Source organism: Xyrauchen texanus, chromosome 4 (genome assembly GCF_025860055.1).
Source record: "Xyrauchen texanus isolate HMW12.3.18 chromosome 4, RBS_HiC_50CHRs, whole genome shotgun sequence".
Lineage (NCBI taxonomy): Eukaryota > Metazoa > Chordata > Actinopteri > Cypriniformes > Catostomidae > Xyrauchen > Xyrauchen texanus.
The window spans coordinates 21788740-21813756 of NC_068279.1; the positions used below are offsets into that span (position 1 = coordinate 21788740).

The 25017-nt window shown below is 37.5% G+C and overlaps 1 protein-coding gene across 6 annotated transcripts; it reads right to left on the reverse strand.

Annotated features, from left to right (window-relative positions):
* Nucleotides 1–599: 599 nt before the first annotated feature.
* On the reverse strand, nt 600–24463 carry LOC127634161 (endophilin-B2-like). Of its 6 annotated transcripts, XM_052113580.1 has the most exons (12): nt 24334–24463; nt 22462–22603; nt 19577–19705; nt 17967–18100; nt 15879–15971; nt 13490–13552; nt 9874–9897; nt 8700–8789; nt 8496–8596; nt 5831–5845; nt 2448–2694; nt 600–2228 (listed from the first exon to the last, which is right to left on the reverse strand). In XM_052113580.1, exons 1-12 carry the CDS (start codon nt 24394–24396, stop codon nt 2121–2123), a joined length of 1209 nt encoding a protein of 402 aa, XP_051969540.1. In that variant the 5' UTR covers nt 24397–24463; the 3' UTR covers nt 600–2120. The 6 variants fall into 6 exon arrangements, with proteins under 6 accessions (XP_051969540.1, XP_051969566.1, XP_051969557.1 ...); XM_052113606.1 differs by lacking the exon at nt 13490–13552 and having other exon boundaries at nt 24334–24411; XM_052113597.1 differs by lacking the exon at nt 9874–9897 and having other exon boundaries at nt 24334–24411.
* Nucleotides 24464–25017: the final 554 nt, after the last annotated feature.

The window sequence follows — 25017 nt, forward strand, 5'->3', positions numbered from 1 at the left end:
GTGTGTTGAATTTGCCTGCCACCCCCCAGACATACGGGTATAAAGGGGAGATTGGAAGCAGGTTCATTCAGACTTTTTCTTCAGAGCCGAGCGGTTGTATTAACAGCAAGCTGAATACTACTGCCATCCATTCACCACTCTACGAAGCATTGGTCCCAGGTCGGCCTCTTTGGCGACACCGTTGAGCACTTTGCCCAGCAGTTCTCAGTGGTGAGACAACAGACAAGGTGATAATGGTGTTTCACAAAGGTGATCCAGCACTTCCTGCCCTGGCACGGTTCAAGAGTCCGTATCCCATCTGTCCGCCAAGGGCGTTCCCCTGCGGTGACGCAAACAGCAAACTGCTCTCGGCCCCGAGTAGAGCCCCCCGCCGGAGAGGGACACCCCCCTTGCTTCTCGGCTGGCCGCGAAGACCCCCAAGGGGGCTCCTAAGCACCCCTGAGATGGCCACCAGAGGACTGAGACATCTGCTTGAACTTCGGAGCTGGTAACCAGACCTCCCCTAAAGGAGGGCCGGGAGGTAAATACCTTGTTTCCTTCCCACCTCCCCCCCCCAGTTTCCTTTGTCTTCTGGTCACAGCGTTCACGGTCCCCACCCCTGCGGTTACTGGACACCTGGTGCTCGCAGCCTGGGCATCACGGACGTGGCCCACATGCTTTCGCACACACAAACCACACAAACCACACCCCAGGTGATGAATCTCTCGGCCTGAGACCCCTCCTACTCAGTTATCGGGCCGCATTATGCCGGGTGCGCAGAGTAAGTTAAGTGCTTTGAGGGTCCCCTCAGCGCGGCCGCCTCATCACTTCCAACCCGTAGTGCTGGCTGGCCAGAACCATTCGACTCCGCTATGCGATTAGTCCCGCTCCGGTTCTGCTGTGTTCTCGGTCCTCCTAATAAGGAAGGGCGTGACAGATCCTGTCCCTCCAGCCGAGATGAGACTGGTTTCACAGACCTTATTTCATCATTCTAGATGCTGACGCAGAAGCACATTTTGACGTGCATCCAGCATCAAGATTGGTTCGAGGCGGTAGACCTGAAGGACGCGTACTTAAGAAATAAAAAAAATCTGTTAAATTCAATCCACTAGAAGCCTTTTCATCAAGTTAAATTTTGTACATTTCCAAATATTTTCATACATAGCTCTCACTGCTCAGGACAATTTTTAAACAAAATCAAAGAAATTCCTTTTTCTTGCATTAACAGGCAGATAATGATTTAAAGAAAAACATGACCTTGTGTATTTTGCCAAGTCACTCTAATGTCTTTCTCATAGCTGTATTGACTGAATAACTCTGGACAACTTGCAGTGCAGTGATTGGACAGCAACCCCAATTAGAAAGAGTTTAGTTTAAGACCAAGTAAAACTACTCGTTATATTGAAGTTTTATTCATTCAATATGCATCGCTAATTTTGAACAAGCATAGAACACGGATATGAAAGTGGGAATGCGCCGACTGAGTGAATGTGAATGAAAAGTCCTAATGGAAAAGAAAACCAGTCTTCTGAATATGATTAGATCACAGTTAATCACAATATAACTGGACTCATTACGTTTACAAACTTGTCAACCATCAACAAAACACATAAATGCCTCAGTTTTCCACCTCCTCAGTTTGTAGTATGCAGCCACCACGGAATACAAGCATGGTAAATGAGACATTACATACAATAAACACGTGAAGCCAGGATATTTTTTAAAGAACATGATCTAATAGAACACACTCTCACACACATACTGTCCTCACACACACATCAATCACCAACACAAAAACAAAAAAATGTGTTAACTTTTGTTTTTCTTCCTAACTTTTGAAGACACTTTGAGAGTAATAAAGACTTCATAAAAATCTAGCAGTGACAGGATCATTGAAGAAATAAAAACAGGTATTTAAGAAACTATGCAAGGTAGTTCAAATGAAATAACATACATGGAACATAATCAGGGCCTACAAAAACAGAAATCAGTATTTGAGCACTGTAACATCAGAACAGGACAGACCTAGATATAAATCTAGGTATTTAAAAAAAAAAAAAAAGACAAATTCACTGTGTTCAGGAGTGCTTGTATATTTGTTCATGCATAATTCAATATGACTCTGTCAAGAGTGGGGGCATCTAGCTTAGGAGCTCCAGGTATGTAACAGGTACTTTGCCTTTCTGGTTGCCTCGTTCTCCAATAAGCCAGTCTGGATCCATGCCAGGCACAGTGTACACAGTAATCAGCTAAGGAATAATAGAGGAAAAACAAATGAACACATTGTGCTTTGGGCTGACTAATGGGTACAATGGGAAGCGGTGGCTCAGACTAACCAATCTAATCACACTATGAGTGCCATTAATGTACTCTAACTACATTACTAAATTTCCCCAGACACTCATATAATGAATTGTTACAGACTGTTGAATGTTGAAAATAGGTTTTATATTTTGATAATTTCCTACCTCATCAGCGAAAAGGGAAAGTTCACTTGTATCTGCAGCATCATAATCATAAAGCACTTTGGCCTTGCGAGTACCAGTGGCTGGTGGCTTCACCTCCTCAATCTTCAGCGTGTTGGACTCAAGAGCATTGGAGCCATTGGGGGGACGGCTAGGTGAAGAAACCCCAGGCAGGGTGGCAGTGGGAAGGGGAGCAGGTGCTGGTGACATTCCTGACGTAGAGGCGTTAACAGCAAAAGCATCAGGAAACCTGGAAAGGAAACAAACATACTATCAAATGTATATCTTGAATTGACTTCCTAGTTATTGATAATATATGTGAATTTACATAAAATAAATTTACACAAATGCACATGCAGACATTAAATGGGTCATGAAATGCTATTTTATTTTAAATATAATTTCATAATCTTCCCTAAAATCCACTGATAATGTCATTAAGGGTTTTTTGCACCAAAACTGTCATTGTTTAATAACAAATAATAATTTTCCACCTATCTCTGGCCCTCTGACTGAAACGCTTGGTTTTGACCTCAGCATTAACGGCCACTGTTCTGATTGCCCCTCAAACACAGCCATTTACAGTCGGAAAAGAATAAACAAGCTCTCCACAACATTATAAAACAAATTTTTCAGGGTTAACACATAATTTACACCCAACACATTGCATCCGAATACTGTTCACTCAAGCATATCAGCACCATAAACTTTCCAACAGTCATGACATTTGAAATATTAATAAATGAAACCGTATACTCACGGTTTACTGCGGTCAAAGTCCAAGTGTTTTTAACTAACCCATTTTTTAATAACAGTTCCTTTGCAAAGCTTGAATTGCATTATTACAGGTTCACAAGCAGTCCACATAGATATTATCTGCATATACACAGTCTATAGCACAATGAAATAAGAAGCACACACATAGGTGCGCTAAGGCGCAGATCGCCAGAAACGCATCCAAATGGTCAAAGACGTCCAGCTAGTGCTTGTTTACATACACCAACAATTAAAAATAGTGCTGGCACCAGAAGGCACCCTGCATTGCCACAATGCAAGACCCTTCAACAAAAAGCTGCCAGCAGAGGGCAGAACAGTCACCATGGCAACAGATCCAGGTACCAGACCAACTGTTGTGAGGAGCCATGGAAAATAACACCCTCAACCTGCAAACCCCACAGTATGTCCCACAGCCATCTATCACAGCGTCCCCATCCACACCCTTCACACCAGTGCTGAACGGAGGCTGCAGAGAGACAGCAGGACATGCCTACTTCTGTGTTGCAGGTGCTGCTGACACTAGCAAAAGAGCTCCTTGAACAGAACTCACCAGAGGAGCACTGGGAAGAACAAACCTCCGACACCGTGCCCAACACAACTCGGGCAAGCTCAAGTCGGCACCGCTGGCAGAGTAGAGTGTCACTGCAGACTTCAGAAGCCTCTTGACTAGGCGCAGAACTGAGGATGAACAACCACCTGCGGCCCTCTTGCCACCAGTACTAGGTCAGTCTGAAACTCTATACTACACAACTTCCATAACCATCTTCTGCAACCACAAACAAACACCTGTCCCAAACAAACTGACTTCAGGATGAAAGGTGACACTGCCAAGGCACCTGCTGCCTTGACACCTGCTGCATAAGCCTAGGAACCTGAACCTTGCAACTGTCTACATCATCCGCCATGGCACAAACACCACTCCAGGAGGCACAAACAACCAGGGAGTCCACCACAGCCTTCCAGCCTTGGGTGACGGATGCGTGTCTGATCTTCTTGCACCTTTGACGTCGCTCGCTTTCCTCTATAGGACAACAATGTTTGAAAGTGTGTATATGTAGCATTTGGACCAATCAGACACACAATTATTCATTATTTAATGAATAAGCCAACAGATGTCTCAATACTTTAACAAGCAAAGGTCCAAGTAGGCACAAGCTCCGTTATGTCTGCTCCCCCACTGATCATTATCAAGCCTTTACACTGTCTTTACAAGGTCCAGCAACTAGTGGACATCAAGTGACATTCCAAGCGGGGGAGGTTAGCTGCATCCTAGAGCACACCTTTACCCCATAGGAAATGGGCATAAAGCCCAGAACACAGACTTTTCTTCATTCATTTATAGAGAAACTATAAATTCACATGTATATCCCCAGGACATTGTATATATGATCATCACTGTCTTGTATTTTACTGTATACTGTTTTATGCATGACTTATGACAGGACTACCAGCTACTGTAAAATTATTTAGTATCATGTTTCCTACCAAATGAATCCTTGTGTGACATCCTGCACAATGGAATATATATAATTCTGACAGCATGCATTGTATCCTTGCTATATTAATCAGAGCATAAAGGGGCTTAAACTAACTCCAATCATGCAAATGGAAACAAAAGGAAAATGTCCCACTTGGAAATTGCACATTTCTCATTGGTCAAGCCAGACTCGAGAGGAGGGACCTCCATCAGAAGTTAAAAGACACGTCCAGCCTCTTACTCACTCTCTTTCCCCAGACTCTCTTATGCTGTTCATGTGGGACCGGGACCACCCGGCAGGCCTCAACACATCAAGCCATGTGTAACTACCTCGACCATAGAGTCAATGAACACCACGGTTCATCATAATTTCTTATATTAACACGGAAGAAATTGATTGCAATTTGAACACCATCGACTCGAGGAACCATCAGGACATTCTCCTGTGACTGCATCCAAGCTCTCTCAACAGCCAAGGCAATTGCAAGTATCATACCATACCATAACTAACTGAACTCAGGTTTAGTATAAGAGGTAAACCCCTTTGTAACTAAAGGTGCTTTTTGAACACGAAGTCTACAGTATTTTAATTTGTTAATATTTACATCAATATTAAACATTTTATTTGCATATTTGTTTATCTATTTTTCAGTGGTTGAGGTGCCGTGGGGGGCACTGCTCTATTTAGAGGACTTTCGTTTAGGTTGTTTAGAATACATTCATAGTGCTTTTTTTTGTTATTTGTTGAAATAAATGATGACTGTACTTAAATCTGCTTGTTACGTCTTCTATATTGTTAGTTAGTTATATTGTTAAATTATTGGTTAAATTTAGGGTGGGCATGGGTTAGGGGATCTAAAATAATTTTTACAATAGCATAATGTAACTAAACATATATACTCATAATATAATGAAACATATTGTGGTCGAACACATGTGAGCCTATGACAGAAGGTGAGAATGGCATGACAATGACATTTTCATGATGCAGGCAAAAAGTCGATACGGGGACATATTCATCATGAAACTGTATGAAAGGTAACTTTAACACACTTTGTTACATGAATGCAATCACTTAAATTTAGTCAGTAATCTTCCTTCCTTTTTCAATGGGATGGAATCAGTTACTTACGTATCTCTGTTTGCACTGGCAACACAGGAAAGAAAGAGCAGAAACATCGGGTCAAAGTGGATCCATGAATGGGAAACTGCACAGAAAGTCTTGTGATTGCCTTAACTAGAAATAATAATGTCTACGTGTGACAATTTTGTTCACTTATAGTGCTTTTTGCCACAAGTCATCATATATCATACCTAAAATATTCATACTTGTATATTAAAAATACACAAATCGATAGAGAGTGAAATTTCATACAAATCTTGTAGTATGCTGCCACATTTGTTTTTATGATTAACATTATTTTATGATTCATCTATTAAACAAAGAAAAGCAAAACATAAACAGAATACATTTTTAACCACCACTATTTTACCTAATATATATATATATATATATATATATATATATATATATATATATAAACCCAGTTTTTATGTGCTTATTCTCTATATTGATGACTGCACCATCACCTAAAATACAGAGGCTGGGGCAAAATAAAATGTAAGTGCCCAATACCACACACCTAAAACTCTGAATCTTCAACCAAAATTCTTGGATCTTAACACACCCCAAAAACACTCCATCCTCTGATTGACATCGCCAGTAGGTGGGTGTGTCTTTAAGACCAAGCCTATACAATCTAGAGGGGGTCCAATAGAAACAATTGAATTGCAAAAGGTGCACCATTACATCTCTCCAATACCAAGTTTAAATCTTTCTCCCATTCTCTCTTGATAGAAGTTAAAGCTCCATCCCCCAGACTCTGAATTAACAGGGAGTAATACATTGATGACTCATGACCTTTTCCAAAAGTAGTAATCACCACTCCCAGAGTATCTGCTGCTTTAGGAGCAAGGATCTCAACACCCCACTCTCACATAGGTCACCGAGTGTAGTAACTCCCCTCACCAGATCCACTCTGACCAGCAAAAAGGGGAATATGTAATTTGGAGCTCAGCCATATGCTCGAGACAACATCTTCAAAGTCGCCTGACGCACTAGAGCGTCAAAGTGCGCACCCCTGACATATCTATTAATAACTTCGGAATGGATCAAGGTATTAACTTACTTTTTTTTTTATGACAAAGCTGCCATTCGACTGCATAGACTGTGTTGACCTCCGCGAATGATAAGCCTTCCGTATTTTAGTGCAAATCTATAGCATTATTATTATAGATTTTACCGCAAAACAAAGACATTGTACTTTATTTTATCTAATGATATAAAATGCTGTTGGTGTGTGTAAACCAATCACAGAGCTGTGTGTGTTTGTGAACCAGTCACAGACCTGTGTGTGTGTGTGTGTGTGTGTGTGTGTGTGAACCAATCACAGACCAAAAACAAAGAATGATGTTGTCAGATGTCATTGGAGTAAAAGGGGGGAGGGGTGTGAAATTCCTACAGCCAGAGCCTGTGGCACCTAATGACTGATGAAAAGCACATCAAGCATTCAAATGCAGTAAACAGTTCCATCTTGTGGTGTTTTTGGATATTACTCCATTTATACAGATTCTATTCCAGTCAAATGAACGTTTTTTTCCCTATTATATTTTCTTATGTTTTTCAACCAAAAAAAAAACTTATGGTGACTATAGTCACAGAAATGTAAATAGTTGTTTTGTTTCTTTATATTTTTTCACCCAATTTCTTTTGAAGTTGTTCTAAAGCCTTTGAGGAATAAATATTTGTTGTAAAATTCATTATTCATTTATGTTTAATATTTTTTATATAATAAAAACAACAAAATTGAATTTCCGTTTTTGTATTTTTTGGTGATATATCACATCAGAACATGTACAAATGTCTCAAGAAGTGTATTTACAATGCATCCACATTGTAGATGAGAATCTATAGAATCCAGAAATATGACTCTCTTCACTCTGCTATGAAAATTGACCATTCCAGAAGCCAAAATATCAAAATAATGCCAGGCGGACTTAAGACCCCTTAGACCAAGAAGGGTTAAATAAACATCCGAATGAAACACTCAACACTTTTGTCCATAATGAGTGCAAATGCGAGGGTAACGGGGTGTAACTTAACTTCTCCGGTTAGTATGATAGAAAGGCTTTGCAATGGCAAAATTGGGGCAAGAATTTCCTGTTCAATACAAAACCAAGGAAGGGGTCTCTCAGGTGGAAGGGGTCTCTCAGGTGGAAGCGACCAATCAGCCAAATGTCTGAGACGAATGCATAATAATAAAGCAAAATCTTGGGTAGGCCTAGCCCACCTTTGTCAATTGGTCTATGTAACTTATTGAAATGTAATCTAGGACGTTTACCATTCCAAATGAAGGACTTAGCTATGCTATCAAATTGCTTGAAATAAGAGAGGGGGACATCTACAGCGAGAGATTTAATTACCTCACCAAGCTCCTACAAGTTTATCTCAGAATCAAGAGAATGTTTTTGCTCAGTCGTCAGTTTAGGGAGTTCTAATGGTTCCACAAAGTTTCTAACATCTTCCACGAAGACATGGAACTATAAAGTTCCAGATAGAATTCTTTAAAAGCATTATTAATATCAATGGCTGGGGTAAAGATTTCACCACCAGCAGATTTCACTGAGGGAATGGTAGTATGCAGCCACATTTTAATAAAAACGTTTCAAATTCCTTTATTTATGATCAACTATCCTAATGTATGACAATATTTGCAACCCTTCAGTTGGTCTCTTACCTGCTCAGCTCTTTCTGAAGGTCCTGCATGTGCTTGTGACACTGTGCATAGTAAGCAGCCTGAGCTTCTGCAAACTCATGCAGACAGCGCAAGTGGTTCACCTGCAATTGGAGGATAGCATTCAGTCTCTTATTTCATAGTTTTCCAGCACTCCAAAGATATAATGTCCACCCTGTTTCTAGTCTGTGGACCACATGTACTCACATGTGTGCTGCTGATCCCCTCCAATAGGAGGCGTGTCACCTCTGCCTGCCTGTCAAACTCAGTCTGAGCCACACGCAACTCGTGCTCTGCCTTGTGGAGCCACAAACATACACACACAAAAAAGAAAAACAATAAGGCACATCATCTAAAAAGTGGCCTGCAAATTGTTTAATACAGCAGAGTTAAATAATAATAAAAAATAATAAAAAACTGGGAACAAAAGATTTCAAGTAGTAACACAAGAAATTGTATTTGTCATTGTTTCACTCTTATTATCCTTTATTGATAGAGACAGTAGAAGAAATCATGGGTAGAATGGGGGAATGTAATCAGCATGTGATGCAGGCCACACGCAAACCCACATGACCACCATGGCTCAACACGTGCTTTGCATGTGCTCTAACCTCTAAGCCATGTCACCACATTCATGAATTTTTTTTAATTATTTAGGAATGACATGGCACATGGATTTCAGCTGGTGATCAACGCTGCAAGAGACAAAGCCTGTGAAGGCTCTACATTTTCTTGTCAGTCACAAGATGGAACGAAGTAATTAAAAAAAGTCAAGTAATTTGAAAATATACAGCATGTATTCATTTAAAACCAGTCATACTACGGATGAAAATATAGAATTTCTAGCTAAGTGGAAATCTTCCCCTGAAACAGAAAGAAAACTATAATAATGCTAAATTCTGTAGTTGTGTTGCTGTGACAAAGATGTCTGTATTGGCTAAAGTAGACTATTCAGCATTTGATGAAAACTGCTTAACTTTACTGATTAATCAGACATTAATGCCAATGCAAAACATACATTAAACATGAGTCTAAGCTTTTGCAAAGAACATAAAATAATTAAAGAGTGAAATCTCGATCTGACATTCACTAATGGTGCTTAACAGAGTAGTCATTCACACAGGCCATCAGATTTAGTTTTTATAGACCGATAGATAGATTTGTGTAAACAAGGAAATATGGAGAGGTGGGAGACAGAAGACCATCATATGAGCGTGAATGATTCCATTTATAATTACACAAAAATGTATTACGTGAATTATTACGCAGAAATTTATTCACTCCCTGAGAAATACTGCAAACTATTGCATGTGTAAAATAGAGTCATGCATCTGTTGTTGTATGAGAACAGGTGAAAAAGGAAGATGTGCCTTATACTTACTTTATCCACTTCTGCACTCAAGAGCTGGAACACGCAGCATAATGACAAGAGAAGAACAATGATGACATCATACATACTGCGAGTCTGTCCGTTTCACTCTTTGCAAATAGACCCATGTTGGCTAATTCTCAATGTAGGTTAAATTCCAAAAGGGTTCCCACATTGTTTGATAAATTAGTTTCAATGACTAAAGTCATTTTTCAATACTGGATAAGGATTTAGCAAAATGGTTTAATAGACATCAATCTTATAGAGAGCAATTTCTAGCAGATAAATATTCTAGAGCTAGAAGCATAACTTTTGAAATTCCCTGATATTTTCAGGTTATTCTATTTTTTATTTTACTTCCATAGGAACCCTGAAATGAAGAAAATAATGGCTTCAATATAAAGTAATGCAACTAAATATTTTGCTTAAAAACTAACTAAATAAAAATAGTGTGTAGCTAACCTCCATGGGATCTTGAGATATAAAGAGACATTTGAATGTAATTAGACACACTGGCACCACAGGTTCCTGAAGTCACTATGTCAAGACCATAAAATGTCTAATGATACAAACGCTACAATGGCATAAGATCAAAAATGGTTACACAAATTACTTTAAAACAAAAGTGAAAGAATAAAAGATGCCAATTATTTTGCAATCACCTGCAAATTTTCCTTGCAGGGGACTTTCACATTTCGACTAACACAATACATGAAGTCAGTATGCATTCAGAACACTTTAAGCAAACCTTATTTCTTCAACTATATAATTAAGCATACAGAACCAATCAAACGTTGACAGGTTTTGCTTATGGTTAAATGCTAAATGCTTCATTTTTATTACAAATAAAACATATGCATGATTTTCTTTACAAATTTTTATTTTTTCCCAAAATGGATGCGTTGGTCCAGAGAGAGTGAAGGAAAAGCAACTAACAAGAGCCCAACATATATGAGAACAACTTCAAGATTTCAAGAATCCCTGCTGAATACTTGAAGCCAGTTGAGAAGATGCTTTGAGTGTGCAGAACTGTAATCTAGGCAAAGGTTTGAAGAATCTAAAATATGCGGTTATATATACAGTATATACAGTACGCACACACATATATATTATACTTCCCAGTTCTTCCATGTGTTGTTTTACACTTTTGATACATTTCCTAATAATAATAAAGAATTAGTAGGTATGTCCAGGCTTTTGATTGGTACTGTATATAACAACATATAACCATTATTATAGGTCATCAATGTTATAGGGACTGAATATGCATGTATTGCATCATTCATCACCAAAACATTTAAATCACTCACTCACTCACACACACACACACACACACACACACACACACACACACACACACACACACCACTTAAAATTGGAAACAATGAAGAAGGGAAATGCAAAAGAGACAATATCAGAAAACTTACAAAGGACTAGTTTAAAGAAAACTGGGACATCACAGAAAATATTTCAAAGCAGACGCGATCATCTCTGATCTATGTTGAAGCACAGACAATAAAGATAGCACCTCTTTATGCACACTACACTATAAGGGGGTTAAATTAAGGCTTTACTGCAAATTCAAACCTTAATTCTGTCAATCAGTTCTGATTCACCAAATTCACTATCACACTGTGAGGAATGAAAAAGTAAGTTGGTGGGGCAACAGAAAGAGAGTAACGTTTCATTGATGGTAAAAATCATCTGCACAATTTAACCATCATTCCCTAGGATTCTCTACAAATTTCAAAGGGTAGATGATGTTACAGGGCACAAAGCTGTTAGGTGTAATAGTGGGGATTTCTTTTTATTATTATTATTTAACTCATCAGACCTGAATTGCATTGCAGAGACACAAAAAATATGACCATACTACAATTCTCTCCATTAGTTGATGTCCATACAGTCATATATATATATATATCTCGCTCACTAGATGTTTTTAGTTTTTGGCATCATCCGATGCTGATGTGTGTGAAAATCCCAGGAGATCAGCAGTTATAGAAATACTTAAACCAGCCCATCTGGAACCAACAATTATCCATGGATTATCTAATCAGCCAATCAGCACAGTGCATAAAATCATACAGATATGGGTCAGGAGCATCAGTTAATGTTCACATCAACCATCAGAATGGGGAATAATTTGATCTCAGTGATTTGGAGCGAGGCATGATTATTGGTGATTATTTTCACACACAACAGTTTCTAGAATTTACTCAGAATGGTGCCAAAAACAAAAAACATCCAGTGAGAGGCAGTTCTGTGGACTGAAATGCTTTGTTGATGAGAGAGGTCAACAGAGAATGGCCTAAATGTTTAAAAATGACAAAGTCTACAGTAACTAAGATAACCACACTGTACAGTTGTGGCAAGAAGAATATAATCTGAAATTGTTATTTTGAGATGCTGGTTGGCATTGTTTTGGCAGCACGAGGGGGACCTACACAATATTAGGCAGGTGGTTTTAATGTTGTGGCTGATCGGTGTATCTATATATACAGTATATATTCTGTGTAAGAAATGTGACTTCAATATGATATTATGGGTTGTCTTACTAATGTTACCTCTCAGCTTCACAATAAAAATGGCAAAATATTATTTATGCAGTCTTGACATGCTGTATGTAGATTTAATTTATGCCATAATTTTCTTGAATTGTCATTTTATTTTTATATATATATATATATGCTCAAACATTTAAGCATACACCTTCAGATCAAAAGATAAAGATCATGAGAAACATTTGACCGGTTGTGTGTGTGTATGTATGTGTGTGATATATATATATATATATATATATATATATATATATATACATATATATACATACACACACACACACACACACACACACACACACACACAACCGGTCAAATGTTTCTCATGATCTTTATCTTTTGATCTGAAGGTGTATGCTTAAATGTTTGAAATTTGTTTTGTAGACAAAAATATAATTGTGCCACCACATTAATTCATTTCATTATAAAAAATTTCTAGTTTTTGAAATTGATGAAAAGCAGCCAATAAGTGCCCAACATGGATGGGAATACTGTTTAAAAAGCATCCCAGGGTGATCCCTCAAGAAGTTGGTTGAGAAAATGTCAAGAGTACATGTCTACAAAATCTAGGCAAAGGGTGAATACTTTGAAGATGCTAAAAAATAACACAATTTAGATTTTGTTTAGTCACAACTTAATTCCCATATTTACATTTAGGTTATTCCATAGTTTTGATAACTTTTCTATTATTCTGTATTGTGGAAAAAAAAATTATACTACAGAATATATATATATATATATATATTATATATGTGTGTGTGTGTGTATATAGCCTATTTACCTAAAGCGACAGCCCTAGGGTTTTAACCTTTAAACTCTCTGCTACCAGCTGGGGTTAAACCACTGGGATACACCACCCCCCCTGTAGAACGGACTATATATTTGTATTGTAAGTGTGCCTCTGCAATGCAAATACATTTTAAAAATGCAAATTCCCTCCTTGTTTTGTTTAAATATTGGTAGAAGTATAACTGCACATAAGGGTCATGTATAAGAAAAGAATGTGGGGAATAACCCCCCCACCCCCCACCCAGAATTCTAATGATAGGGTTCTGCAGCCTTCTTACCGCAGATGCACTGGCAGACAGAACATAATTGCGTGGCCTAGTCTCCTGAAAGTCAGGTGCTGCCTACAGGTGAAGGGGGAAAAACAAAGTTTTACAAAGAATCATGCCTCAACATAAACTAACTCAGAGCAATTATGTTATTAAAATATATTAGTGATAATAAATCAAATAAAACTAAAAATCAGAGAGTGAAAACTAATGACTAATGAAACTAAACGGAAAGAGAAACTTGATAATAAAATAGAAACAGAATTAAAAAAAAACTAGACTACTGTATAACAACCCCTAACTAATAAAGCATTATTGTAAAACACATTACTTTTAAAAGTAATTTTTCCCAACACTGTTTGCTGAGATGTAAATTTCTTTAATGAGAACATAATGATTCCCTTTGTAAGATAATTCATCTTAGAGGAGTCACTGTTTTTATTTTTCCATGTCTACAAATATAGTGGAAAAAATTGCAAAGTGAAATAATTTCTCCCACACAACTTTCCCCAAATATGTTCAGATATGTTTGTTAAAAACAATGTTTTTCAAAACACTTAATATTTAGTTCTGTATAGTATAGTCATATAGTATAAATAAGATAAAAAAAACAAAGATTTTATAATAATTTGTAGTGTCTGCAGCACTATCATAAAGATCACAATGTTCTGCTGGCAATGTGTCTTAACATGCTCTTTTAGATAAATGATTTTGCAATACGGATTCAATGTAGCCAAGATTCTTGTTAAATGTGGACTGAATCTTCATCAAATAGACTCCCAATATGTTAAACACAAACACACTCCCCTTCACTTATTAATTGAAGCATTTGAGAGTTTAATGTTATTAATAGTACATCTACACAATCAATAGAATGAATTGAAACATATAACACATTTGACTAATGGGGTTTGATGTTTTTAAAAAGTATAAACTACACCATACTCTATAAACAAGGTTTCCCAAATGTGTGATTCCCACTTTATTTATTTTTTTACTTGTACCCCCTGAAATTACAAAACCTTTGATCAAATATTATGTATTACAAATTCAAAATACAAAATGTTTCTATATAAGATCAGAATAATCAATTATATTTTGTTATTCCTTTTACACATTTTATTTCAAAATATAATCATCTATGTAATTTGGCAGCAGTATCACAATCTCACGACCACCCCTGCAGTTCCATCATGAATCTCTGGCGTTCTGTGATTGGCCGGATAGAAAGCCCTGCTCTATACTGTGACACACCATGTTATGTACAAATTATATATATCCATTTAGTTTGAACCAAAACATGCTATTGTTATTTGACATGTCATGGTTAGACAGTGCCATTAATAATTCCTCTGTTTGCTTTTTAAGGCACCACAAAGGAGGCAGATGGGCCAAATATCACATCTTTACAAGTGATTGCTAATAGGAGGCAGCAAAAAATGAAAGAGTTGAGTAAACACACACACACACACACACACACACACACACACACACACACACAGACACAGGGATACTCACATCTCCCTCACACTGTGCAAATGACAACAGAAAGACATGTTAGTGCACACAAGGAAAAAGAAAAAGTCTGAAAAGACAAAAATTTACCTTTAGCAGGTCGCAGAAAAAAATCATGGTTGAGTCATAAGACTATTCCTATATTCATACCCATAAAGAACAAAGGTTACTCTGAGTGATTTATAGAGAGGTACCCAGACTGCTGCTTTCCTGATGACATTTGAATAGTTTCAACAAAGGATGTTGAACTAATGCACTTCAATATCAGAACATGTTATGGAAATACAATTTCACAAAGGGGAAATCACCCATTGTCCTACAAGGCCTAAAAACATACAATCACAAGCAATCAACTAAGAAAACTAAAACGATAAAAGGGCCTGTGACCCATCTGTTAAGTAACTACTAAGAAAAGAAAAATCCTGAATCACTGCAGGGATCAAATGGAACCAAAAACATAAATGAAAGGAAACAAAGGGGTTATCTGTAAATCATGTTTGTTTATATTCACCCGCTGACTCAAAGCTTCCCCTGACAGAATTCAAACCTTCCTTCACGTGCAATAATTACCAATATAGAGTGCCCATAAGAAATACCCCTGTGACCTAAAAAATGTAATCTAGGCAATCAGGTATACGGGATAACCTCAGGCTTCAGTTTTAACCGCAGCCAGGTGTGCACTCTTTAGGATGTATAGGTATTTGCTAATTTGTCATTTAAGGGTTCTGAATCCTTGAGTGCTTCATAGCACAAAAGTGTTACCTAAAATTTCAGAGATTGCAATTAGTGGATTGATTAAAATAAGAAAGTGGGCTAGGGGACTGGCGAAAGGACCAAGAGGGGAAAATAGGCACAGGCTCATAAAGAATGTGAAAATAAAGCTTACAGCAGCCTTGGCCTCAGCTAATTTTGCCTTCTTGAGCCGGGCTTTGCAAACATCCAGGTCAAGGCGCCGATTCTCCAGAAGCCTTCTCTCTTTCTGAAAATAAAACACAACGCTTTGTGTAAAATCCATTGGGACACAAGCTTGATTGTTTCCAATGATAATGGTCTTATTTTCTGTTATGTGCATGAATGCATTGGCAAATCAGAGGGGTTTATAAAAGTATTTAGGCTTATCAGTCATGTATGATGAACATCTGTAAAAACAGCAATACTTGACCTGTACATGTAGCCTACATAAATAATGTGACATCCAGTTGATCCACACAAAGTCAGTATTTGAACGCAAATTCTGTTACTCAAAATTGATAATTGGGTAACTCTTTAAAATTAACTTAATTTTAATCTTGGTTAATTTCAATAACACATCCTAATTTAATTCAATTAAATGTTGTATATGGTAATATTATTCAATGCATTAAGAAGTAACATGAAATAATTATGAAACATTGCATTTTGTAAATTAACACTAACCAGAAAATATTGTAAAATATTTTGTGCATAATAAGTTGCCCAAAGCATTAACTAATGTAAACAAATAGAAGCTTATTGCAAAGCGTTACCAATAATTGCAATTACAATATCAAAAAGGAAGTAATCAACAATTATGATTTTGTCCCTAGTGTCTGATGTAATTTTCTAGATTTTCTCACCGTACGTTCACACCAGAGGCGGCGAGAGCGTCAAATCGACCGGAAGTCATTCATTTTCAATGACAGCCAGCGTCTCTCCGCGGCGAGAAGCGGCGCGGCGAGTCTTGGGCGGCGTGGGTGTCAGATGGAAGTTCAAGTGCAGTCAACATTATGGTAATGAGCTGTGACGCGGTTCGGCGGCAACCTATTGGAATATAGAAGTGCTCCGCTCTAGCGAAGTCTAGAGAACACAACCGTGTAAACTTTGGTTCCCACCAAGCATTCGTTCGAAGATAAAATGGAGGAGAAACTAATTATTGCCGTGACGGGTTTCCCTGTAATATATGACCAAGACCACAGTTATTACTACAAATGTATTTTATTTTTTATAACAAACAACTATAATTTTAATTACTTACTGCCATCGATCGATTAATTATTTTCACATTTTAAAGAGTACATGAGGATATACGCTACTTGTGATAGGTCGGCAAAAAGTAAATGGTCGACATGTCTGGATCATTAAATTGCGGCCCCTTTAAATATAGTTCACAAAACAAAGCATTCTGAACAAACGTTGCTGCCTATTTCAACTACGCCAGAGCGTCCACGAGCGTCCTTGAGCGTCGAAGGCAGGGCAGCCAGAGCGAATTTTGACGCTCTCGCCGCTTCTGGTGTGAACGTACAGTTAGACTTGGTCACCTTATTTTGGGGATATCTTTTAATTTTTATTTGATGTGTATAATCTTGGAAACTATGATGTTACATGCGGTGCTCTGCTTTATCTATTTATCAGCATGATGATCATCTCAACAAAAGCCTGAAACTTTATGTGGCTTACACTTTGTGCTGGTCCACTGATCAGTAATATCCCACATATATAGGAATATACTGTATATTCCTTGTCAGCCATTTCAGGAAGCCAGCAGTTTTCCTAAATCATGTTTTTTGACCAGCTTGTCAAAATCTGGTGCTGAGAATTTCACAAGTCTTGCAAGTGAGACTTCTGACTATTGCCATAAAGTCTGGTGCACTGTAGCTTTATTCTGGCTAAATATAAAGGGACCATCATAAGTGCGTAGGTGCAGGTAAATCTGAAACCGAAGGCACAACAAAGACAGACCTGCATACAACAAAGAGGAAGCCCATTCAAATAATGGTGCAATAGGCTCCATCTAATATTGTACATACAACACCTAAACTTTGTGTTCAGAACTTAATTTAATTTAAAGTTAATAAGCACCAACTATTTCATTGATGTAAATCTACAAATATTGTTTCGTGACGGACTGATAAAAATATGCGCACCCTGACTCCGCATGTTGTGTAGGAGCCAGCCAATGAGATCGGAGCATGATTCCATCATCTTCCACTGATCATCTGAGAATTGCACAACTCACCGAAATTGTTTTCCAGTCACCTTCTAGAAAGTTCCTCAGAGGTGTGAGAAAGTTGATGGCTGATGTCTGTAGGAATTCCCTCTCTGCTGCACCCAATCTCCTCTGAAACTCTCCCACAGTGATCAAAGTACTGCCTGAAACCATAAAAATTCACAAAAAAGGACATTACTAATTTGTAATAAATTGTAGGATAGGATGGGATCGGATGGAACAGGACAGCACTTAATTCTCTGTGGAGAATTGAGGTGTTACAGCGGCAAATAATTTTTTAGCTCAATTGTTTGTTTGTTTTTCTCTCCAATTTGGAATGCCCAATTCCCAATACACTCCAAGTCCTCATCGTGGCAAAGTGACTCACCTCAATCTGGGTGGCGGAGGATGACTCTCAGTTGCCTTCGCGTCTGAGACCGCCAATCTGCACATCTTATCACGTTGCTTGTTGAGCGCATTACCGCGGAGACGTAATGCGTGTAAAGGCCCACGCTATTCTCCACGTTAACCACGCGCAACTCACCACGTGCCCCACCGAGAACGACACATTATAGCGACCACAAGGAGGTTACCCCATGTGTCTTTACTCTCCTTAGCAATCGGGCAAATTTGGGTGGTAATCAGCATCAGTACTCGCAGAGCCCCCATTATTTAGCTCAATTAACTTTTTTGAGACTTAGCGCGACAAGCATCTCATTTAGATGTTTGGCACGAACATTGACTTTGTGGTATACTAATTAATTACAAATCATGCCATTGCAAAGAAATGGGCTAGACAAAAACAAGTCACATGTCAGTTGTCAGGACAACCTAAATACAATTTACTGTGTCCATCATATGCTTCATCTCTGTTAAGACATGGCAAGTGTGCCATCTAGTGATTGGAAATGGGCAGAGCACAAAAGGAGATGTTAGGCAGAATCTTACAACTAATAATAGCCTCAGGCACCCTTCAATTTCAACACATCTTTTTTCCATACAATTAAAGTGTATGGTGACAGCATTCTGACTAACATCTTCTTTTGTGTTCCACAGGAAAACTCATACAGGTTTTTTTTGTAACAACATGAGGGTGAGAAAGTGACAACTAAATATTTCAATTTTAAATTACGCTTAATCTATCCATTTTACTTGGTCAACATAGACACAGGTGGGGAAAAAGAACATACAAAGGGACGGAGAATTTTTCTGTCATCATGCTAGAATCCAAACAGTAGGAAACTGGAAAAAGAGGAGAGGAGAATAAGGAGGACATAGAGTATGTTACTGTATATCTGGTATAGGCAGAGACAAGCATGAGGCATTCCCATAACAGCCAAAGAAACATTGATGAAGTCTCAGTGTAACTGCATGTACAAACTCTGTAACAAAGTGATCCATAGTCACTTTAAATTGTGTATATTGTATTGTAAAATGGATAGGTCTGGTTCTTGATGCTGACTGGTCAATCCAGTACACCAGTCCTGCTAAAATACCACAGTTAATGACTATATTCACAATACAGCATGACGGAGTACCTCGAAGCTTCTTTTAACTAGCCATTTTACCATGTAACTCCTTACCTCCTTCAGAGTAAGGTCACAGTGATTTATTTTGCTGTTCTGGATGATTGTACAAACCATATGAAGTTCCTGGTCCAAAGTCCTTTGCAGCATCCTGCATATACTGGCCCAGCAGTTCTGCATTGGTGGTTCTGGATGGAATCTTTCGGTCCAATTTCTCATAGAAGAACTCTTCAATACGGGCACCTAATCAAAGATTCACATTAGTGAGAAGGACATCATGGTTTATTGAAGCCTCCAATAAACTTATTCCCACATACTGTACGAACCCCAAGAGTTCAAGAATCTTGCCCCTCAAGAGGTTTAACCAATTGAAACCAATAATCAACAACCAGTAAATTGGGGGGTAAAAGGGGGATGGGGAGAAACCAAACCCCAATAATTAAAATTAAGAAAGACAATTGATTTCTTAAATACACAGGGATGTACAGTATGACTGCTCTGTATTGATTGCACAGAAAATTAACTCAGGAATTTGTCATCATAGTATCACAAATATCTAGGGCCCTATTTTAAGAGTGCTAGCACTAAGCACAGCACTTTGCCATTAGTCATACATGCAAAGTCAGTGGGCATGGCCATGAAGTTTTGGTATTTCAGTGCAAGCATCCGCTAAGTCTTGGCGCAAGTGGATTTGGTGAAATCGCACGTGCAAAGCGCTAATAGGCTGGGTCAAGTACAATTAAATTCAGAGGATCCAAAGGTTAGTGCTGTGTCCTATTAGTCCATTCCCTCAAGCACAAGCAATATAAACAAAGACCGCACATTCATAAGAAGTTGGTAGTGTAAATGGACCAGCAGAATAGAAAAATGAACTTGCATTCTTTTGTGCATTATCTGCATTCTTGTTGAATGTCTGGGATTTTTCTATGAATTCATTTATTGAAACGTGAAAAAAATATCACCAAAAATATTTCTAAATTCAAATTTCACTTCAGACTAAATGAAAATATAATCAAAATAATAAAGCATCAAACCAACAATAAAAATCATACCAAATCCAAATATTTTACCCTCACCAACTTGTAAATATAAATATAAAAATACTTATTGAAAAAATACACCATGACCTATAAATAGTTTAACACAAATCTAAAAAACAAAACAAAACAAAACATAAAATGGCTATTTTCTGGGACATAATGTGGTATTCCACAATATTTCCAGAGTTTGGACATTAACTTTATTACAACCTGCTCGTGGAATCTCCAAAATGCAAACGCTGGAACTGAATTTAGGCTTGTGCTAAAAACAGACCTGCTTTTGAAACATCTTACTCTCAGCGCAATTACCTATTTTTCAGGAAAAGAGCAAATTGCGCTTTACGCCACTTCATTAACATACAATACACCCACAGTTTTCACACATACACCTGCAGATGTTGCAAACACTCCCACCAATACCCAATTGCGCTTTGCACAGGCATTATAATTGCACTCAGAATTAGTGCTCTCATGAAAATTGGATAAGACATAGTGCACAGTCGTTGCGCATAGCATGCGTTTTTTTCCCCCCTAAAAATGTAATTGATTCTGGTGTTTCAGAAAACAAAGCACTCACAGATCAAACAAAACAGATGTCTTTGAAGAAGATATCACAGATGCAGACACAAAAATCCATGTGGCTTTTTAATGGCAAAATGACTAAGAATAATATTCTTTGTCAGTATTCAATCCTTTCCAAATCTGAACACAGTGTTGCCAACAGGATGTGAAGAGGCCAACTATGAACATGTGGTCAAGACGTTAGAAGAACAGAAGTATGAGCGTAGTCAGTCTGGCTAAAACCTGACAATGTTTAACAAATAAGCTTACAAGTTTCAAACTTATAAGAGCATCATACCAAAAAGGGATAGTTCACCCAAAAATGAAAATTCTGTCATTCTGTTTCCTTTTGTCTACTGCAGAAAAAAGTAATGTGGGTTTGGACCAACATGAGGGTAAGTAAATTATGTGAGAGTTAGAATTTTTGGGTGAACTAACCCTTTTCAAATACATTTGCATAATATATTTACATCAAGAATTATCATATATTACAAAGATATCCACCCTAAGTCTGCAAACAAACCAGCTCCAAAAGTTTCCTCTAATACTAAATATCAATCATTTGGAGAAAGGATTATCTGGGTGACCCAAAGCACATGTCACTGGGGGTAAAGACAGACTTACCAGTTTGGTCAACTGGAGCATGTAGAGAATTAGAAAAGAAAAAAAAAAACGGTTAGCGTTCTTACTAGCACACAATCACTAGACCATAAGTACCTTGAAGACTTATCAAAAATCTTAAGTATGTGAAATGCACTCCAGAGTCTCATCAAGATTGCTAAAGGGTCTGAAACATAATAGGCAAAATAATGCAAGTCCTGATCACCCTGTCAGGATCTATTTCACAATACTGACGGCTGGCAGTAAATTAACCTTAATTTATCACATTGATTGGAGGCAAAGGAGAGAAAAAAAAGAACAAAACAACAAAGAAAATACATTCACATAACATGTTACCTAACACAGTGACACTGTTTTAATATGTTTAGTGGTGGCATCATATTTCACTAGCAGGCTGTAGAGCGGTTATGCAGACATTCTCAAATAAAACTAATGACTTTTTCACAGGTGTTAAATTGTGTCTTTGCTTTCTTTCTGACACAGTGGTGTAATCAAAGCAAATGGTCAATTTGATGTGGATTGATTTAGATGTCAACAAACATTCAAAATGTGTTGGTCCTAATACCACAAGTAAATGTTAATGGCAATGTCAACAACAAGAGACATTTCTAAACATACTGTAGCATATGTTGACAAGTCAAGAAGACCACACATTTCAAACCGACATCAATTTAAGAATTGTATCATTACATTTTTCCTCTGAAATTGCAATGCATGGGCTTAGGTTGGACCCCCCACACATCTTAAAGTTCTAATAAAGCCTATGTAAAGTCTTACTTGGGTTGGGTTGAAGCAGCACCTCAGTCTGTCGGAAGATCTTCTCGGTCCAGTTTTTGGTGCAGTCTGCTCGGGCAATCAAGTTCTCCAGGTGGGCATCTAGTTCAGTCTTCTCTGCCTGACCAAGCTTCTCCTCTGTGTACTGGAAAATATCCAAAACAATTAAATCTCTCTGCACTGTATAACACTGTACAAGCATCACTCTAAATGTTTCAATACACAAAGGCAACAGCAACTAGAATATCAGCAACTCAATTTGGAAAACATGCATAATTTTTCTCTTTCTGAATGACTCAAGTGATTTCTCACAGAGCTACACAAAAAGTGTAATATTTACCCATCAACAATTAATGAGCAAATTCTAATTCAAGTCTTTTTGGTAATGTGTATGCTCTCGTATTCTTCAGAGACTGAATATTCTCAGCAAGACAGAGAGAAGAACTCTGATGATTATTCATGGAACAATGACATTCTCCTTTTGGGTATTGATTTTTACACCTTTTGACAGTTCAACTCAATAGCAATAAATGCCGTAAATCAAACACACCACATTTGAGTGCAGAAAAACATGAATAATTTTCTAAAACATGCCACATTTTATCCCTATATCTAAGATGTGATCAAATATAGTTGACATGAAATGTAATGACAGCAGTGAAATGCAGTGAGTCATGCTATGCTTCATCTAAATCATTTTTTAATTAATATTTTAATTTATAATGAAAGATTTTTTTTTCCTTTTTTTTGTTAATTAAAAAATCTGTTCTTTCAGAATGATTACACATACAATTTAACTTAAGAGAATATGCATATTTGTACTTTTAAAAATGAGTGTGATCAGTTACAGCTCAATGGTGACCAGTTACAGCACCAACAATATATACCTCCCCTTCTGTAAACTTTAACTTAAAATCTTGAGAAGGAAAAAAATAGCTTTGAATACAAGTCATCCATGAGCTGGAACTCGCATTAACAGCATTCTGTTGAAAACAGATTAATTTGCCTTTTGGAGCTCACCACAATAACAACACTAAACAGTATCTTGTGACAAGTGGGTATATTTTATTTTATGTGTAAGCTACATTTTATAGAAAATTATTTATATTATTATTTCTACACCTTGAAACAGGAATAGAAAATGAATTGTAAATCTGGAAACTTTTTATGCTTTATGTGGAGCATCCACATGCAAACATGTAAACATACACACCAGCACTGACAAGACATCTTTCAGTGCTCTGTACACATGTGGGAATATTTTGATATCCTACGCTTAATTTTTGGACAATAATAAATAAATGAACTAATTAATTAACTAACGAATAATAATAATAATAATAAATAATTTTTAAATAAGTTGGTATAATGTCTTTGTTATACACTTTAATAATGACTACAATTATTTATTTAATAGATTAATAATTTTTTTGTCCAACAATAACATATTCCTCAAGGGGAGATTTCTACTCCCATGAAATAAGTATAGAATAAGAGAACTGATAAAAGGTTGTCTAGCGATCAGGGTTTTGAACCAGGCTGTGTGTTGGACAGTAATAGGGAAAATTCAGCTGACTATCACATGAACAGCCATTAATAATGGATACGGTCTTGGCTTGCGTCTATCGGCTTACAATGGCGAGGAAAATAGAGATCGTCGCGAAATGACATAGGAAATGTTCGCTTAAACTATGATCAATAAATACAGCAAGCGGCTGTTCTGAATGTTCTCGTAAAGATTTATAAAGGGCAACAGAGCGAAGATGTTCATTCATTCGCTCGAGCCCCGCTGCGCACATCCCCTGACGCACGTCACTTACTGATGAAGACAACAAACGTAAAGTAACGGTGGGAAAGCATCGACTCATTTCATACCTGAACAGCACGAGTGAAGAAGACACCTGCATCCGACGCAAGTTTCTTGACATTGAAATCCATCGTGTCAGCGTTTTCACTCCTGTTCGTTTCAGCTACATCAGCTTGTTGATTGCCCCTGCAACCTGATCGATTGTGCTGGAAGAGATTGTATCGACAGCGCAGCCTGGAGTTTAATGAGCGTACCATCAGTTCCATCGGACATCTTCCACTCTGCCTGGATTCGGTTCCGTTCTAGTCATGGTCAAATGTGACATAATATAATATAATATAATATAATATAATATAATATAATATAATATAATAATTATGAATTAAATGAATAATTAAGGGCAACATTTTTCAAATTTCGTTTAAATATAAAATTAGTATATATTTGGCATTTCTCAAATCATATACCTTCCCTTATTACTCCCCACTTTCTTATTTGTAAATCTTCTGGAACTCACAACTTAGTACTAAATAGAAGACCATGTAGTCAAAGATTTCAGCTCCACAACATTTTTTATCAATACTTTCCTCAGACAAGACAACTAGATGGCCTTAAAGGGATAATTCACCTATAAACACATTTTTAATTCTCTCATCATTTATCATTTACCCATGCTCATAGGCCTACTAAGTGTTGGGCAAGCTACTCAAAAATGTAGCAGTCTAAGCTACCAACTGCTCAACAGAAAAAAT

Coding starts and splice junctions, on each gene's coding strand:
- LOC127634161 (XM_052113580.1), bottom strand. CDS start 24,396: ATGGATTTCAATGTCAAGAAACTTGCGTCGGATGCAGGTGTCTTCTTC. Junction 15,972..17,966: donor GTGACTGGAAAACAATTTCG/GTGAGTTGTGCA, acceptor TTTTATTTTCAG/AAAGAGAGAAGGCTTCTGGA. Junction 9,898..13,489: donor TGTCTGCCAGTGCATCTGCG/GTAAGAAGGCTG, acceptor TGCGTGTTCCAG/CTCTTGAGTGCAGAAGTGGA.